This window comes from Capsella rubella, unplaced genomic scaffold (genome assembly GCF_000375325.1).
Source record: "Capsella rubella cultivar Monte Gargano unplaced genomic scaffold, Caprub1_0 scaffold_8, whole genome shotgun sequence".
Taxonomy (NCBI): Eukaryota; Viridiplantae; Streptophyta; class Magnoliopsida; order Brassicales; family Brassicaceae; genus Capsella; species Capsella rubella.
In genome coordinates, this window is record NW_006238916.1 from 9,934,638 (window position 1) to 9,951,877 (window position 17,240).

Genomic DNA, 17,240 nt, shown 5'->3' on the forward strand with positions numbered 1-17,240 from the left:
ATGGAAGACTCTTGCCTTCTCCATGGAGCTGCGCCGCCGCTGACAGCCGTGGAGAGATTCTTGTACGGCCAAAAGAATGATGCCTTGTGTTCCAAGAAAGGAGAGTGTTCTAGGGACCGACCGATCGTGAAGACGAAAATGTCCATGATTGAAACTAGAAGCAACAACAAAGAGAACACAACGTTTGGACAGACGAGGGAGAAACACTTGGTCCTTAATGGTGCTAACAGAAGCCCTATTGGACAAGTGGTCCCTATTAAAAGTGCAGCCAGATATTCTCAAAACAGTACGAAGAAACGACCGTACAAAAACCTCATCAAAGGGCAATGGACAGCCGAAGAAGACAGGTATATATAGATCAATACAATGTTTATAATGTAGATTGATTCATGCAAGAGTCAAAAGATTTAGTATATGCCTTTGTTAATACGAACATGTATATGTATATGTATAGGAAGTTGATAAGATTGGTGAAGCAACATGGGGAGAGGAAATGGGCGCTGATATCGGAGAAACTTGAGGGAAGAGCAGGCAAACAGTGTCGTGAGAGATGGCATAATCATCTCCGTCCTGATATAAAGGTTTATTTCTAGATCTCTCTCCGTATAACTTAGTTTCATCTAGATCTAGGGTTTTGATGTATGTCCCTCGATATCTACTTTTTTTGCCAAACAAACAAAAATCAGAAAGATGGATGGAGTGAAGAAGAAGAGATGGTTCTTGTTGAATCGCACATGAGAATCGGGAACAAATGGGCAGAGATCGCAAAACTCATTCCAGGACGGACGGAGAACTCTATCAAGAACCATTGGAATGCGACCAAACGACGTCAAAATTCAAAACGCAAACACAAACACAAACGGGAATCAAACGCTGATACCAACGATAGCGATGTCTCTCCCTCAGCTAAAAGGCCATGCATTCTCCAAGACTACATCAAAAGCATAGATAATAATGGCATTTACAAGAACGATGACGAGAACAAGAATGAGAACACCATCAGTGTTATTTCTACACCTAATCTTGATCGTCTGATCTATTCTGATGGAGATTCTGCATCGTCCATCCTCGGCGATCCATATGATGAAGAGCTGGTTTACCTACAAAACATCTTTGCAAACCACCTGATTTCTCTTGAGAATATAGGTCTGACCCAAACTTCGGATGAAGTAACTCAGCCTTCATCATCTGCGTTCGTGATCAATACCCCAAACCTAAACTTGGACAACAACGTTGGAACTCATCATCAAGAGGCAACGATCGCAGCTCCTGCAAATACATCTCACCTTGCGTCTGATATCTACTTATCTTATTTGTTGAACGGTACGACGTCCTCCTACTTGGACACTCATTTCCCGTCTTCCTCATCTTCCACGTCATCCACCACTGTAGAGCACGTAGGCCACAACGAGTTTCTTGAGCCTCAAGCTAACTCTACAAGCGAAAGAAGAGAGATGGATTTGATAGAGATGCTCTCTGGTTCTATTCAAGGTAGCAACATCTGCTTCCCATCGTTCTAGCTATATATTCCCATGCATGGGCCATGATCATGTGATGTTACGTTATATTATGATCATTTTATCTATACCCATCTCTTCATTTGTTTAACAACTTAGTCCTTTTAAGTGTATCTTTGAACTTTCAGTACCATGCATAAGTTCCAAGCTGCTTCTCGTATCAAAATCTCAAGGTTTTTTTTCTTTTTTTTTTGGGTCTCAAGGTTTATGTCCTAGCCACTTTGAAGTCGATTATTGACTATCTTCGAATTATACATAAAATCCTTCTTTTTTTTTTTTTTGAGTTTTCATCTTACGTTATGTTGTTCAAGACTTTAAGTAATTAAGTGGCTAATATTTACACTTTAGATATTAGTGTGAAATTGATTCCCACTTACGTTACGACATTGGTATCAATCTATATTTAACTCCACTAACTCAATTATATTTTATACTCAAAGTAAAACCAATAAACCTTTTTATTCAAAAAGAGTTGAACAAACTTTAACCAAACAAAGGCACAAAAAGTGCATATATATATCATAAATTCATAAAGTACGTATTTTTGTAGGTGGAGAAAAACATAGGAAAAGTAGGTTGTTTAAAACTTCAAATGATAAACATATTTACCATAACACCCTTAATTAAATTATTAATCATGCAACCACCTCACCACGAGGTTGCAAGTACACACGTAACCCGTTCTTCATGAAAAGCGTCAGCGACATCTTCTGCTCAACGCGGTGACCGGGAACCGGAAAGAGCCGGTAACGGAGGAGAACGGCTGAAGCCACCGACTTCATCTGAAGGTAAGCTAAGTCCTTTCCTAAGCAAGTCCTTGGTCCGGCGTTGAACGCTACGAACTTGTAACCATCTTTGGGAGTCTCGAACCGTTCACCGTCGGCTGTGAGCCACCGTTCCGGACGAAACTCGAGGCAGTCTTCGCCCCAAATCGTTTTCATCCGTCCGATCGAGTAAATCGAGTAGGTCACCGTTGAGCCTCTTGGCACGAAAGTCCCGTCCGGCAAAACGTCGTCGTCCACGACGTACTTGAAATCCTGGTCATTTGGAACGTTACTAATACGTTATACACACAGCTCTTTATTATGAAATATGAGGAGTTACAAGAAAATTTACAAAATAAATGATGAGTAATTTTGCGTTAATTTTGCCAATTTCTTTTTGGTAAAAAAATAACTCAAATTAAGTAAAATTTAATTATATGATCGTAACAGTCATTTGATTCTAGCTAGAAAGGAAAAATTACGGAGTTAATTAGTCAAATGCAAGCTAAGTTATAAAAAGTTTATTACAAAACTTAGGAACTTCTACATAAGACATAAATCAATATATCCGTAATAATTAACTAATGTCCGTGTTCGTGTTAAGTCTTTAATTTATGCAAATCTCTATAGGGCATAAGCGTAATGTATGATGTTCCCATGTACGACATAATAAAAAAATTTAAAGTGATGATATGTATAATTCACCTGAGGCACGGAAGGGTATAAACGCAGCGTTTCAGCCAAAGCAGCCTTAAGGTAAACGAGCCTATCGGCCTCGTCGAACTCCAACGGCTCCTCCGTCCACTTCTCCTGATCATCGCCACGTGTCTCCTTCAAAACCGTCGCTAGCTCATCGACGATCTTCTTTTCGACCTCCCGGTTATTCATGACGAGCCAGAAGAACCAGCTCAAGGCCACAGAAGATGTGTCACGACCCGCGAGAACAAAGTTGAGCGCGATACGCTGAAGAACATCAGTCGGAAGAACGTTGCCGTTGACGTCACGTTTCTTCAAGAAACGCGACAAAAGATCATCGGAGGGAGAGTTTTTCCGAGCGTCGATCGCATCGTTCATGTAAGTCTCAACGACTTGGAGACTCTTCTTTAGCTTGTCCTCCGATCCAATCCCCATCGCTTTCTGAATCCTCCACAAGAAGCCAGTGTAGAGAAGCCTCTTTAGAGTAGCCTCCGTCGCGGTGTCGAATGCCACCGAGAACGGATTATCCGGTAGATCGATAGAGAGCGTCTCCGGGTCTTTCCCAAAAGTCAGACCACAAATGTTGTCAAAAGTCAACCTCAGAAACAAATCTTGAAGATCGACCGGTTTGTTGTTTCTGACCGCCCGGTCTAATATAAGCCACAACCGGTTCTTGATAGTCCCGTTAACCCACCGAGCCATGGCTTGTCTAAGAGTTCTAGTAGTGAACTCAAGCGCTGCTGTCTTACGTTGCATGAGCCACGTGTCACCGTCGCTGTTGAAGATTCCTTGTCCTAACAGGTCGTGGAAAGCCGCTCGCCACATCGGACCTTTAGGGTAGTTATCGAACCGTGTCTTAAGGATATGCTCGACGTTTTTTGGGTGACACGTCACGGTGTAAAACCCTTGCGTCTTGGCTACGAAAGGTATCACCATGGTGCATGTTTGATACGTACCACCAGTTGCTCGGAGATTATCAGCGATCCAGTCGTGAATTCGGCTACGGTTTGCGATTAGATACGGTAAGCTTCCTACGAACGGTAAGACTTTGGGACCGGTCAGTCGCCGGGACAGGAAGTAGAACCAAAGAGCGTAGACTGACAGGGCGGCCACGGCGTAGCCGGTTAAGATAGGGTATTGAGCTTCCATTTTCCTGGTTTAGGCTTTTTGTTTTTGTTGTATGGAAAGATTGATGAGAGACATATATGGTGAAGAAGAGGGATGTGCGTATTTATATAATCTTGGAAAACATATATATTTTTGTAATATATGCTATAGTAAGAAATGTTTTAATTTGTTACAATTAGGAGTAAGTAGTTAGGAAATTTTGAATTCGGGTCGATAAGATGAGACTATTGTGTGTATACTTTGGGATAATAGAACACGAAAGCAAATAAATTTCCCCGTTACAGTTTAGTTATGGTTATTATTTTTTTTCCTTTAAAACATCGATTATATGTTATGATTTTTGTGTTTCTATTAATTAATCAATTTGCACTTGTATTTCACATTATATATAAAACATCTTGAGACTAAACGAAGATATTTCATGAACATAAACTAGAAAAAAATGTTTCTTATGGCATTGACAAACTCAACCTTCAAAATCAGAAAATTTCATAATCTAAGCAAAAATGAAATAATTAAGCATTTCAAATTTTTATCTCTTTATTCTTTAAATAATATTAGTAGGAATTTAACTAGTTACCGATAAAAATACTTATATGAAACGATCCTAGCTACAAGATCTTAGAATTGTTGATTCAAGAATAAAGATTTGGTCAATGGCAGTTAGCCCATTCTAAGAAACTGTGTATGCACTTGCGAAAGATTTAAAACGAAAGATCGAAAAGCAAAAGGGAACACACGACGAAGGAAATAAAATAAAAGTAACAAATCAACAAAATAATCAAAACTGGTAAAGATCATATGTGGCTAAATCTGGCCTTGCTATATAGTTTATGGTTCACATTTTCATTATCTTTATTTGTGGCTTTTTATACACATATTGATAGTAACATAGTCTAAGTTTTGGTCTCAATAAATGAAATTATCTAGGAAATACATTCTATGGATTTTTTAAGGGTTAGCTAATATATCTCGCCGAATCCACAATGTTGTACAAATCTATAATACTAATGAACTTAACTAATAATTTCAACTATTTTTGTGAAAAATTATTATATAAACTAACTTACTAACCAATAATTAGCTTTTTCATGAAATTAATAGACTTTTAGTCAAAATTTCAGATCACCCAATCCTAAAAGTATACCAGTTTCCTTCGTTCGAAACATTTTACAAAATAAAATAGGTATGGAATACATTTATGTTGGTCTTTAAAAATAATTAAAAACTAAATAATTACACTACATATGGAATCCACAATTTTTTAAAATACAACAATGTGACTGTGTAAACAAGAAGAAGAAGTAAAAAATAAAAGGACCAACAAAAAGCCACGTTAACCTGCTTCATTGAAACGACACGTGACACCTCCATATTCATCATCATCTATATTTCTCCATGCAAATCCTAATCATCAGCATAATCAACGAATAAATACACACTTGTGAGTTTTGTGATGGATAAAAAGAGGAACAGGCAGGGGCGGAGGCAATGAAGAGGGACCAGGGTCAGTTGACCCTGATGAAATTTCTAAAATTAATTGAATGTATATGTAAAAAATATTTTGACCCTTACCAAATAAGATAATTGACCCATATGAAATTTTGTCCAATACTAATTGACCCTTGTGAAACTTTAAAACGTACATGGCTTTAAGCCCAATAATTTTTCTTTTAAGTAAATATATATATTGTTAAGTCCATTTAATTTGTTTGTCTAATTATTATTAACCTAAAAACAAAAACGGTTTAGCTTCTTCTTCTTTTTTGCAATTCAGATCGTGACTATATGAGCTTTCTTCTTCTTTGTTCCAAAATTCAAGAGTTTTAAGAGTAAAATTTCAGGTACTTTAACATTATTTTCTGTACACTAGATTCTAATTTTAAAAAGAAATTCCTTAGCTATTGACCTATTGTGTGATTTAGTTTTGTTACTGTTTTTTTTTGTCGTTGGTAATTGTTATGCTTTTAATTATATTTACGTATTTTTGGTTTGAAATTTTTTTTGACCCTGGTAAATAGATTTTCTAGCTCCGCCACTGGGAACAGGATATATAAGACACTTGTGGAGAGCTCATGTCAAAACGATCCAACAGCTCAGATTCTCTGACAGTCTAATCCCTTTGTAACTAAAGCTAGCCACACGAAAGGAAGCTGAATAGAAAGACACAGAGCACAAGACAACAAGAATCAATGGCTTCGTCGATTCTAATGTCCTTTGCTCCGGCCACCGTGAGAGTCTACGCCACGGGGGCTAAAGGAACCAGCAGCACGAAAGAAGAGAAGAGTATCATCGATTTCGTTCTCGGCATTTTAACTAAGCAAGATCAGTTCTACGAGACCGATCCTCTACTCAAGAAGGCGGAACCACCGTTACTGGCCGGAAAACCGTTTCCGGCGGCAAGAACTGGGTGGCGGTGCCACAGAAGAAGAACGGCGGCTTTGGTAGTCTCTTTGCCAAGAAATGAGATAAAATATGTCTAATCTATGTACTCTGCTGGCATTTCTTAAGTTTAACTTACTGGTTCTTCATACATTGATAAATGCTAAATGTTTCTTAAAGGCTTCAATGTTGTTGAAATCTCACATGGTTTTGACTTGATGGATTCATCTTTCCCATATGAAGTTGTTTATTCACACAAATGGTCTTTGTATATACAAGTGGAACAAACAATAATACAATTGCCAATATCTTTGCAGAAAAAAGGTAGCAAATATTACAACACATGCTCTGTTAAATACCAAGTAAAAAGCTTTTTCTTTTCTATACATACTAAAGTCATCGACGGCCCTGCTCGCTAGGGAGGTAGTAGATCCTTTTTAGCTTTTTAATTCTTTTATGTGTGGCAGAGTCATCATCGGATGCTTACACTTACACAGGCCTGACCTGAGAGATATAGATACAAGAGGCTTTGTAAATGTTAACTGGAGCTAGCTTTTGCCGGAAGCAAAGCAGCTTGTTTTCCTTTGATGAACATAGCAAGTTCCTCTGACGGCACTACTCTATTTAACCATTTCTGCAGCTCCTCACCTTCTACTTTCTCTTCATCTGAAACCATGTGTACATGTTTTCAAAACAGAGTCAACTAGTTGAAGAGCTAGACTATGAAACAAGGCCATCAACATGTGATTCCAGTGGGCAGTCTCAATATCATGCCATGTTCTATTTGAATGCACTAGCCGTTTACTTGGTCACACGAGAATACAAAATCTCTTGTTTTTTTTCAAAAAGCTGGTTCCATGTTTTATTTCGGTGAAGACAGTATTAATATCCAGTGGTGTAATGTGTTTACCTTCCAGTTGAGCACCGAGCCCTTCTAATACATCTGGATTAGCACGAACAACAGTCAACGCAACATCCAGAGCAGATTGCAACAGATTTGTCACCTCTCGTTGAACAAGATCAACTAGATGCCCCTGCGAATTAAGCCTGACATGTTGAGTTTGGTTTCCATTTTGAACAAGATTAACTGGAAGCTTATGCAAGATAATGTTACCTGATCTCTTCCCCATGGTGAACCCCCAGAGTCATCAATCCCACCAGCAGAAAGTGTAGAAACAGAGACGGGTCCGATTTTGTTGTTGAGACCATATTCAGCTACTGCCTTGTAAGCCATGTCGGTTGCTCTCCTGATATCATCAAGTGCACCTGTTGATATACGCCCCGAGTAAACTACCTCTTCAGCTGCACGACCTCCAAGAAGTGTTACCAAGCGGCCATGTAACTCATCAATGAAAAGCAAATATCTGTCTTCATGCGTTGGAGGAATGTATGTAAAGCCCAATGCCCCTCCTGATCTTGGTAATATGCTTAATTTCTAGCAACACCACGGATTAGTAGAGAACTAACACATGTAAACATTAGTATTAGGCCTTTCCACAAAGCAGTTTCATTGCTTTACCTCAACACGAGACTGTCCCGGAAGAAGACTTGCAACCGCTGTACCAACAACAGCATGCCCAGCTTCATGCCTTGCAACCACAGCCTTCTCACTACCTTTTAACCTTGCTGTTTTCTTCTCTATTCCCTGAAAGAAACAAGGCAATGTAAAGAAACAAATTCTGATGAGCTGTACAATAGACTCAGAAGAATAGGACACAATACTGCTATAGATCGCTCAACAGCCTGAATGAAGTCAATTTTTTCAACAGTCATCTTGCTCTTCCTTCCCGCTAGCAAAGCAGCCTCATTAACCAGGTTTGCAAGGTCTGCCCTATAAAACCAAACATAAAAGTTGACTAGATATTCAAGAAAAAGCAGGCAAGAAAAACTGTCAGGTCAAGAATAAAATACAAATGTTTACCCAGTAAAACCGGTTGTCATTGAAGCAATGCTAGCTAGGTTGACATCATCTCCCAAAGGAAGCTCTTTCTTTGAAACATGTACCTTCAAAATGGATTCTCTTCCAACTTTGTCAGGTGCTTCCACCTGAAAAAAGTGTTAGATAGCGTTGATAAAGTATATTACACTGCATGATCATTATAAGTAAACAGAGCAACATATTCTACTAACAGTAACGACACGATCAAATCTCCCAGGCCGACGCAGGGCGGAGTCTAACACATCAGCTCGATTGGTAGCTCCAAGAACGATTACTGCAGAGCTACTGTCAAAACCATCCATCTCCTGTAAACCAGTTCCCGACAAATAAATGGATAATGCAAAGATCATGAAAGCAACTTTGGCAGGAAAACCACTTGATTACAAACTTACGGTGAGCAACTGATTCAATGTTTGCTCCCTTTCATCATTGCTAACCATTCTGAATTTACCATCACGGCTTTTCGCGACAGCATCTATCTGAAAAGTGAAAGAAAACAGATAAGTGTCTTTTTTTTGTTTGAGATTACATAGTTACAAAGTACAGGAGGTAATTTAACACTGATACATATTCGCACCTCATCTATAAATATAATTGACGGAGCCTCCTTCTTGGCCCGTGCAAAAAGATCCCTTACGCGTGAAGCACCCATGCCAACATATAGCTCTACAAACTCACTTGCAGAGCAACTTATGAAGGGGACATCAGATTCCCCAGCAACAGCTTTTGCAAGAAGGGTTTTCCCTGTTCCAGGAAGACCGACCTACCAAAAAGGAAATAAAGCCATAAATTCCAAAGATATTAACCATACATTGTGCATAAATAATACTTAGGAAATGGCCAAAGTGGTAACTACATTACTTAACTCACCAGTAAGACACCACGAGGAGGACGAGCACCGAGACGGACATACCTATCAGGATTCTTAAGAAATTCCTGCAACAGTTAAGCCATGTGTAAGAGAAATTAACAAGAACATGAACATAGCTCAGTGCAGCATCTATATGGAAAAATGAACCTACCACAATCTCTTCCAGCTCTTCCTTTGCTTCATCGACACCAGCAACATCTGCAAAAGTGATTGTTTCACCTTCAGCAGAAACTTTTCCACCACCAGGACCACCAGACTTGCGTGTCCTCAGCTGTCCCGTTGTACTCTGTGTATAACTCATAGCTTTTAAGGGACGTGAACATGACCTTAACTTAAACAGCCACATTACGATATCATGACTGTGCAAACCTGGGAAAAGCTAACAGGGAATCGGTGGAGAAGCCCTGCAAGCACTGCGATGTAAAACAGAACTATCTGAAACAACAACAACAAAAAAAAAAAAAACAGGTAGAAACTTTTTCAATTTAAGCGTTTCCCAGAGGTGGAAAAAAAGCATTTGAAAAAAGCCAGACTTCTAAACAGAGAAAACAAACCATTACAATGCCACGGCCTTACCAATCCAGAGTTGAAAAAGCCACCAGGACGCTTATCTGGTGACCCGAATTCAACATTATTCTCAAGCATTTTCTCATATGGTGTCTTGATATCCCTCGGTCTAGTGGTGGAGTACACAACCCTTTTAGTCGGAGCCACACTTCTAAGCACAGTCTCAGATGACTCAGAGAGCTTACTACTACTACTACTAGTTTCAAGCTCTTGCAAATTCCCATCATCTTTCAACTTAAACAAAACATGAACACCATCCACCTCCACTTTCTGAACCTCATTGTTATTAACTTTACTCAAGAAATCACTATAAGGTACACTCATAAACGTCGTCTGTGTCCGAGGCTCCGAACCGGGTAACGGGATTCCAGGTCGGAGCAGTCTCACCACAAACATAACAATACCCAATTGCAATAACAAAACCCCAACTTCCTGTGCTTGAATGATCGGTTCCCACTGCCATTTCTTCCCCTTAGACCACCATAACCCATTCTTGCCTTGCTTCCCTCCTTTCTGCTTCGAAGAATTCGAATTCGTCTTTCCTTCTCCCTCGCTTCTCCTCTCATTCGAGCTAGCTTTGTGATCACCTTCTTGACAATTCACAATCGTTCTACTACTACTACTACTACTCTTCTTCCTCGAAAACCCTTGCCAAATATTGAACCTTTCATGACTTCTCGACCCCGCAAGTGAGTGAGGAAGCTGAATTGAATTGGAAACAAATCGATACGGATTCTGACGAAAACCCAATGACCGATCTCGGAAAAAGCTCGAAGCATGCAAATACAGTAAACTACTAGTACTACAACAAGTTGAGAATCGAAACCTATCTCGGATTCCTGAACTTAGCAATTCGATTGTAGCCATTATTACCTTTCGGAACCCTAGAAATTGAGGAAATCAAAGGAAGACATTGCAACACACACACTGTTTAATCTAATCTTCTTTTTTGGTTCACCACAGAACGCGAGGTTTACTGGGAACAACGACTTCGAATTTCAACCGTTGGATCTAAGAAAGAGAGATATCTCCACCGTTGATAACGCCGGAGTTCGGTTTTGTAAGAAAGATTATCTGAAGGTGGCAATCCACTGTGGTGAGAAGTACAGGGATCAATGAAATTTAAAGTGACGTGGACAAAGATAAATGGTTGATGATATTTCAGGTTTTTTCCTGACCACAGGTTTTAAACGGTGGACATGGGCCACCATTTGGCTTCTAGGGGGCTCTCAGAAAAGGCCCACATGATAATCATGTCACAAATTTCATGGATATAATATTATTATTTTTTTCTGATTATAGTTTGTCACAAAAACATTTTTTTCAACATCGTATGTAATTAATCTTTAATTTTTTTTGGTCTAGCTTGGCTTGTAGTTGTAGGAGACTGAGGACCATATCATAATTTTTTGCCATATTTTCCCTAAACTTTGTAATTAACAGAAAATTAGGTAGCTCGTTTTCTGTTTTGTCGTTTTAATTACTTGTATCGAATAAACTTAAAACAACAAAAATTAGAAAAATTTAACATCCTGAAACAGAGGATCTCCAGACGATACTATCTAAATTTGAAAACTCCATTTATGATTTTTTATTTTCCTGTTGGATGCCAAATTCTTTGTTTGCTAAATCTCTGATTTTTTTTTTAAATTTTTTTTTGATATCACTTTGATCTTCTTGATTATATGGAAAATGGGCATTGACGGGAAAGAAACCATCGCAATATTATGGAAAATTCTTGGATCTTCGATGAGCATAAGCATAAATTTTATGAAGAACCATCCAGTTTTGTCCGGGGTTTCAATGTTTTTACTCGTGCTTTACATTTTCCTCCCTTCTCTATTGTTCTTCTTGATCTACTCGTCGCCGGTCCTTGCATGTGCTCTAGTGTACGCCCGAGAAAGGCTAGGATTGAGATTTTCGAGCTTGTATTCATCTTCGGAGCCAAAGAGTTGTAGAAAAGGAGACAAGAGATGTCATTTGAAACAACAGCGAAGTGTTAGGCGGAATGCTAGAATGAAAGTTGAAGAATGGGATTCACAAACAAGCGAGGAAGAGAAAGACAAAGTTATCTTGACTTCTCTTTACAATGATCTCCTTGGTCGTACCCCTCATTTTGAAGAGTCTCCCAAAGCCAGTTTAGTAAACGAAGACAACGAGGAGGAGAAGGTGGTTCTTGGAGATCATGAAGAAGATTCTCGTGATTTGAGTCATCTTAACGTTGAAGAGTCAATGGTTTGCAACTGTGAGATAAAATATGAAGAATCATCAGATGGTAAAGAAGAGATGAGTAATGTTAACGAACATGGGATTTCAGAGATTGAGAGAAATAAGAGACTAGAGTCGCTAATCGCTAGAAGAAGAGCGAGGCGGCTCTTTAGACTAGCTTTAGATCAAAGGAGTAAGCTTCAAGCTGAAGAAACAACTAGCCCTAGACAGAACAACAACCACCACCTTCATATTACGGTTTCAAGGAACTCACTTGAAAAACGTCGGAACAATTCATCAGATGCTACTACTGGTACAGGATTACAGGTTCCAGGCTCTGCACCTTCTGTGATGTTACAAGGGAGAAACCCTTTTGATATTCCTTATGATCCTCAAGAGGAAAGACCTAACCTTACTGGAGATAGCTTTGATCAAGAGTTTTCATTGTTCAATAACCATAAAGATATGTTCTTTTGTCGTCATGAGAGCTTCTGTCGCTTTGCTCTTTTTTCTCCGGAACATGCTCAGTGTATGAACAGTCCAGTTTCTGCTTCAGATATTTTAACTACTAGGAAACGTTTAGGTTATATATTTCAAATATTATTCTCACTATTAATTAACAACACTTGTTTGTATATTCTATGTGAATTAACAATGATTTCGTTTTTTTTTTTTGTTACTACAGATTTGGACAATGAATATATGGATCATACTGAACATATGCTACCATGTAATGGTAAAGAAGTTGATACAATAGAGAAATATGATAAAAGCGTTGAGAGTGTAAAAAGCAGAGAAGGAGAAGTAGAAATAAATGATGAGACATATTCAAACAAAGAAGAAGTAGGAATGAAGGATGAGACTGATTCAAACAAAGAAGAAGTAGAAATGAATGACGAGACTGATTCAAACAAAGAAGAAGAAGATGATCATGATTCAAGTTGTTCAGAAGAAAGTGAGCCAGAACTCAGCCGTTTGAACAAAGCAGAGCTCAGGGAAGCTATATGCCAATCCATGGATAACTACCCTGGCTATCTTGTGAATCAAACAAGAAACAACATTCCAAGCACATTGCCTAAAGGTTTAGTAGCGCCAAGACTAGATGATCATAACATGTTTTACCCTCGCAAATGCGGAAATTCGCACAGTCGAACATTTTCAGTTGCCTCGGATATGCAAGTTGAAGTTTCAGAGATTGGTTCACCTCCTACAACAGTTGATTGGCTTGATGACTGGTCTAATGGTGGAGAATCTTATATGTATGATACAGATATTGACAGAGAAATCGTCCGCAATGAGGAATCACGCAAGAGGACCTCTCACCAATACGAATCAAGAAGTGGAATTGGATCAAAAGAGGGGAACAATGAGTATGAAGGGGCTAAACCTGAGGCCAATCCGGATCATAATTCGATGGTAGATGAAAACCTTATAACAGTTGATGATATGTCACTGTTAGATGATAGCAACCAAACCAAAGATATTCTTGAGCACAAACCTTCTAGTTCCAGTGATGTGTCCAAGCCTACAAGCTTTGGAAACTTTGAAGGCATGTTGTTTCATACAAGTGCATCACTGTCGTCCATAACAGAAGAACCTGAAACAATTTTGGACTCCATCGACGGGGGTAACTCGGAGAATATGAATAATTTTACTAAAGAACTAACTGACCTAAGACCTCTGACTACTATGGATTCATCCATGAAGACTTTGATTGATGAAGAAGTGGTTGATATGAAACAAGTAGTAAATGATGATCTTTGTGGATCTCCCAAGGCTATTGAGTTAGATATCATTGATCATCAGCAGAAAGACCAAATAATGGATATCATTCAAGGAGAACATGAGTCAACTAAGAACCTTTTGGATGCTTCGTTGGACACTCCTTGTATAGAATCATTTGAAAGAGAGGTAGAAGAAGAAGAAGAATCACGATTAGTCAACTTTACTGAGGAAATAACAAAACAAAAAGAAAATGAAGAACATCAAAGTGATATGAAGAGTTCTCCACGCCATGTTCTTTCAGAATTACAAGATAATGAGGTAATGGGAGAAAATGGCCAGGAACTAGTCAAAGGTATTGATGAGAAAGCAATACCAACAGAGGAAGAAAAAACTCACAATGTCATGGAAGAATCTTTGAGCCATCCTCATGCAGAGTTGGTTAAAGACGATGAAAACGCTGAAGATAAAAGTGATGTGATACTTTTGCAAGTCCAAGATAATAATAAGTCACCACTAGAGGAGTCAACTGATAAGGAGAACTCAAAAGAAGGAGAAAAATCAGAGTTACTAATGGAATCGGTAGTTTCAGACGACACACAAAAGTCACAAGATCCACAACTATGGGCTCAACAGGTTTTACTTACTATCCTAAAACTTTTTGACATAGTATATTTTTTGGTTCAAAGTATATACTAATCTTAATCCACCAAATTAGTTATGTAACGCTACATAATTTTATCTAAAGTCATTTACTATAGACAATACATAATTTTATCTAAGTCATTTATTAAGACAATAATTTGTATTAGCTTCTTTTCTGTTTTTGGTTCTGGATTTGAAGTTTAGTAATAATATTTTTGTATCCATTGAATAGTGTGGTTCAGATTCTTCCCAAGGGATATCGCCAAGAACATTGGAGATCAGCCAACAACTAGAGCAAGAAGATGTTATTGGCTCGACCACCGTCTCTCAAGATATCGATAAAGATGAATTTGCTGCAGTAGCCAATGAATTAGCTCCAGTAGCCAATGAATTAGCTCCAGTAGCCAATGACTTAGCTGCTAGTGAGAATAATGATGAAGATAACCAAAAACTCTATGAGCAAGTTGAAGCTATGGAAAAGAAGATAGAGCATAATTTAGAATCATTGTACAATAATATTGGTATAGTCCCTAGAGAAGACAATGAAGAATCCAAAAAAATGATTGGGGACATGCAAAATGCAGAGACCGAAACAACAAAAGACGAAAACAGAGACTTAGGTCAGTCCTAACTCAAAAACGGAGATGACTATTTTGCATTTTCCTTGTGAATAACCAAATGCTTACTAATTTTCTTTTTTTTTTTGCAGAAGAGTGACACATTGATGATAAACACATGATCATGCATGGTGAAGATAATGAGTAAGGCTGCACGTAAGGTATAAACCCACAAGGAAAAGTTTTAACTGTAGATACACTATTGTCAATGAAAAAGTGTAACAGATTCTTTTTATAATCATAGGATTGATTTATAACATGTGAAACAAATTGTTGTATCATTTATTTAATTTAAATGTATTTTTTTTGTTTAACTAATTGAAACTTTGTAAAGCAAAGAACTATGAATTATCTAAGAGAAGAATTACTAGCTTCGTGTTTTTGGTTTTAATGTTAAGATTATATTAGCAAAACACATCACAAGATTTGGGTTCACAATATTAGCAGAATGGTCCTTCATCGTACAGTCTACAATGGTTCTAAGAGCTGTCGACTTCGAAGTAGGATGAAGTGAGTAAGATACATTTAATTATTTTCCTTTTTAGTCAGACGGTTTAATATTTTTATTTACATATTATAACCTAATATACTTTTTTTTTTTTTTTTGTGTTTTATATCATCCTCTTTGCCGTGTGTTAACATTTTCTCTTTCTTGCGTAGCATAGTCAAATTAGTATATTTTCCATTTTGGCAAACTAAATATTCCAATTTTGATTATTCTTTCCTAAACGCTCATGTTCATTTAAAGGATATATCTCGTGATCTTTGACTTCCTTCCTTAAACGCAAACTAAATCAAAAGTCAATATCTATAATCTCGCATATATATTAGCTCTATTTCACCCATATTTCCGACAGAATCCCCAACAAATGGTTTGCGCATAAAAAAAGAAAAAACCTCATTGAAACTTTGCTTTGATATCCAAGTAAGTATACTCTCTTTTTGCATAAACACTTTACTCTTTTTGTTAACAAGTCTGCTTTAGTTTGGTTCTAAAGGTTTTTCACGTTTCATTGTGATCTCTTCGTTCTGTTTTGTCGGATTTTCTTACGGTTTCTTTCTTCTAAACTGATTTCGTTTTCGTTCCTACTCTTGTCTTTTATCTATTTTTATTTGTGATTGGATTCCAAATTTATTTAGCTATATATATAGTATGATTTGTGATTGAGTCGGGTCAAAAGAACGATTATATTTTCGCTTAGAGAAAAACACTAAAAACCTAAAACGTTTTTTCACAAAAGCTCAATAATTATTCTATATACTTGTATATTGTTTATTGAAGAAAAGTGTGTATGTTTTGTGTAATAACATAGGTAACAAAGGATGACTCAGAAGATAGTGAACCTACAGAGGATAGCGAACGATAAGACGAGGATTACAACTTACAAGAAGAGGAAAGCTAATCTTTACAAGAAGGCAGCGGAGTTCTCAACTCTATGCGGCGTCAAAACATGTCTCATCGTCTACGGCCCCACTAAGGCGACCGATGAGGTGGTTTCCGAGCCAGAGATATGGCCGAGGGACGAGACAGAAGTCAGAGACATCATACGCAAGTACAAAGACAGTGTGTCCAACACCTGCAAGAAAGAAACCCACGTGGAAACTTTCGTTAACGATTTAGGGAAAGCCAAGGATATGGGGACTACTAATAAGAGGGTGCCTAGGAGTAGTGAGAATAAGTATTGTAGCTGGGAACAGAAGCTAGACAAGTGTTCAAGAGAGCAGCTATGTGGGATATTCTGTGCCGTGGATAACAAGTTACACGAAGCTGCGATGAGACAGGAACGTAGTATGTTTATGGCTCATCATCAAGCCATGGACACACCAATCCAGCAGAGTTTAATGGAACAACATTACATGCAACAGTACTTACCTGAGCAGCCACAGTTCCAAGGGTTCCCTAATAATTACAACAATATGGGTTTCTCGTTCATCCCACCTCATGATGATCAGATTCAAATGGACCCGATTCTCATGGAGAACTTAACCAGCTTGGGGTTAAATCAAGGCTTGATGATGTCAAAGGGAAACGATGTTACTCAGTTGATGCAGAGGCAAGCACAACCTTATTATAATCGTGAACCGGTTGTACAAAGGCCTGCGGCTTATAATGTTAACCCTTTCGCGGGATATCAAGTCCCGTTTAATATTCCTTGGGATCTTTCAGGGAAGAAAACGATTTGA

General features: G+C 38.2%; 5 protein-coding genes across 5 annotated transcripts; 3 read left to right on the top strand and 2 right to left on the bottom strand.

Annotated features, from left to right (window-relative positions):
* On the top strand, positions 1 to 1,520 carry LOC17876958 (transcription factor MYB119). Its single transcript, XM_006282130.1, has 3 exons — positions 1 to 347; positions 455 to 581; positions 687 to 1,520. Exons 1-3 carry the CDS (start codon positions 1 to 3, stop codon positions 1,518 to 1,520), a joined length of 1,308 nt encoding a protein of 435 aa, XP_006282192.1.
* Positions 1,521 to 1,957: 437 nt separating this feature from the next.
* Positions 1,958 to 4,166, bottom strand: LOC17876473 (cytochrome P450 86A1). Its single transcript, XM_006280258.2, has 2 exons — positions 2,987 to 4,166; positions 1,958 to 2,554 (listed from the first exon to the last, which is right to left on the bottom strand). The coding sequence occupies exons 1-2, from the start codon at positions 4,124 to 4,126 to the stop codon at positions 2,153 to 2,155; spliced, it is 1,542 nt and encodes a 513-aa protein (XP_006280320.1). The 5' UTR covers positions 4,127 to 4,166; the 3' UTR covers positions 1,958 to 2,152.
* Positions 4,167 to 6,695: 2,529 nt separating this feature from the next.
* On the bottom strand, positions 6,696 to 10,904 carry LOC17874673 (ATP-dependent zinc metalloprotease FTSH 9, chloroplastic). Its single transcript, XM_006281510.2, has 13 exons — positions 9,874 to 10,904; positions 9,667 to 9,732; positions 9,449 to 9,583; positions 9,297 to 9,362; positions 9,004 to 9,189; positions 8,819 to 8,905; positions 8,618 to 8,731; positions 8,409 to 8,533; positions 8,210 to 8,318; positions 8,007 to 8,132; positions 7,602 to 7,922; positions 7,398 to 7,521; positions 6,696 to 7,153 (listed from the first exon to the last, which is right to left on the bottom strand). The coding sequence occupies exons 1-13, from the start codon at positions 10,729 to 10,731 to the stop codon at positions 7,026 to 7,028; spliced, it is 2,445 nt and encodes an 814-aa protein (XP_006281572.1). The 5' UTR covers positions 10,732 to 10,904; the 3' UTR covers positions 6,696 to 7,025.
* Positions 10,905 to 11,556: 652 nt separating this feature from the next.
* LOC17875530 (FK506-binding protein 5) lies at positions 11,557 to 15,239 on the top strand. Its single transcript, XM_023777708.1, has 5 exons — positions 11,557 to 12,655; positions 12,758 to 12,855; positions 12,934 to 14,430; positions 14,672 to 15,059; positions 15,149 to 15,239. Exons 1-5 carry the CDS (start codon positions 11,557 to 11,559, stop codon positions 15,154 to 15,156), a joined length of 3,090 nt encoding a protein of 1,029 aa, XP_023633476.1. The 3' UTR covers positions 15,157 to 15,239.
* Positions 15,240 to 16,379: 1,140 nt separating this feature from the next.
* Positions 16,380 to 17,240, top strand: LOC17875369 (agamous-like MADS-box protein AGL82). Its single transcript, XM_006281742.1, has one exon. It carries the CDS (start codon positions 16,380 to 16,382, stop codon positions 17,238 to 17,240), a length of 861 nt encoding a protein of 286 aa, XP_006281804.1.

Bases quoted from the DNA above. Each gene is read 5' to 3' on its own strand.
- LOC17875530 (XM_023777708.1), top strand. From the start codon at position 11,557: ATGGGCATTGACGGGAAAGAAACCATCGCAATATTATGGAAAATTCTT. The intron at 12,856-12,933 runs GTAAAAAGCAGA...ATGAAGGATGAG, and splicing joins ATGATAAAAGCGTTGAGAGT to ACTGATTCAAACAAAGAAGA. The intron at 14,431-14,671 runs GTTTTACTTACT...TCCATTGAATAG, and splicing joins CACAACTATGGGCTCAACAG to TGTGGTTCAGATTCTTCCCA.
- LOC17874673 (XM_006281510.2), bottom strand. From the start codon at position 10,731: ATGGCTACAATCGAATTGCTAAGTTCAGGAATCCGAGATAGGTTTCGA. The intron at 9,363-9,448 runs GTAGGTTCATTT...TAACTGTTGCAG, and splicing joins AAGAGCTGGAAGAGATTGTG to GAATTTCTTAAGAATCCTGA. The intron at 8,906-9,003 runs GTGCGAATATGT...TTCACTTTTCAG, and splicing joins CAATTATATTTATAGATGAG to ATAGATGCTGTCGCGAAAAG.
- LOC17876958 (XM_006282130.1), top strand. From the start codon at position 1: ATGGAAGACTCTTGCCTTCTCCATGGAGCTGCGCCGCCGCTGACAGCC. The intron at 348-454 runs GTATATATAGAT...GTATATGTATAG, and splicing joins TGGACAGCCGAAGAAGACAG to GAAGTTGATAAGATTGGTGA. The intron at 582-686 runs GTTTATTTCTAG...AACAAAAATCAG, and splicing joins ATCTCCGTCCTGATATAAAG to AAAGATGGATGGAGTGAAGA.
- LOC17875369 (XM_006281742.1), top strand. From the start codon at position 16,380: ATGACTCAGAAGATAGTGAACCTACAGAGGATAGCGAACGATAAGACG.
- LOC17876473 (XM_006280258.2), bottom strand. From the start codon at position 4,126: ATGGAAGCTCAATACCCTATCTTAACCGGCTACGCCGTGGCCGCCCTG. The intron at 2,555-2,986 runs GTGAATTATACA...CCAAATGACCAG, and splicing joins TATACCCTTCCGTGCCTCAG to GATTTCAAGTACGTCGTGGA.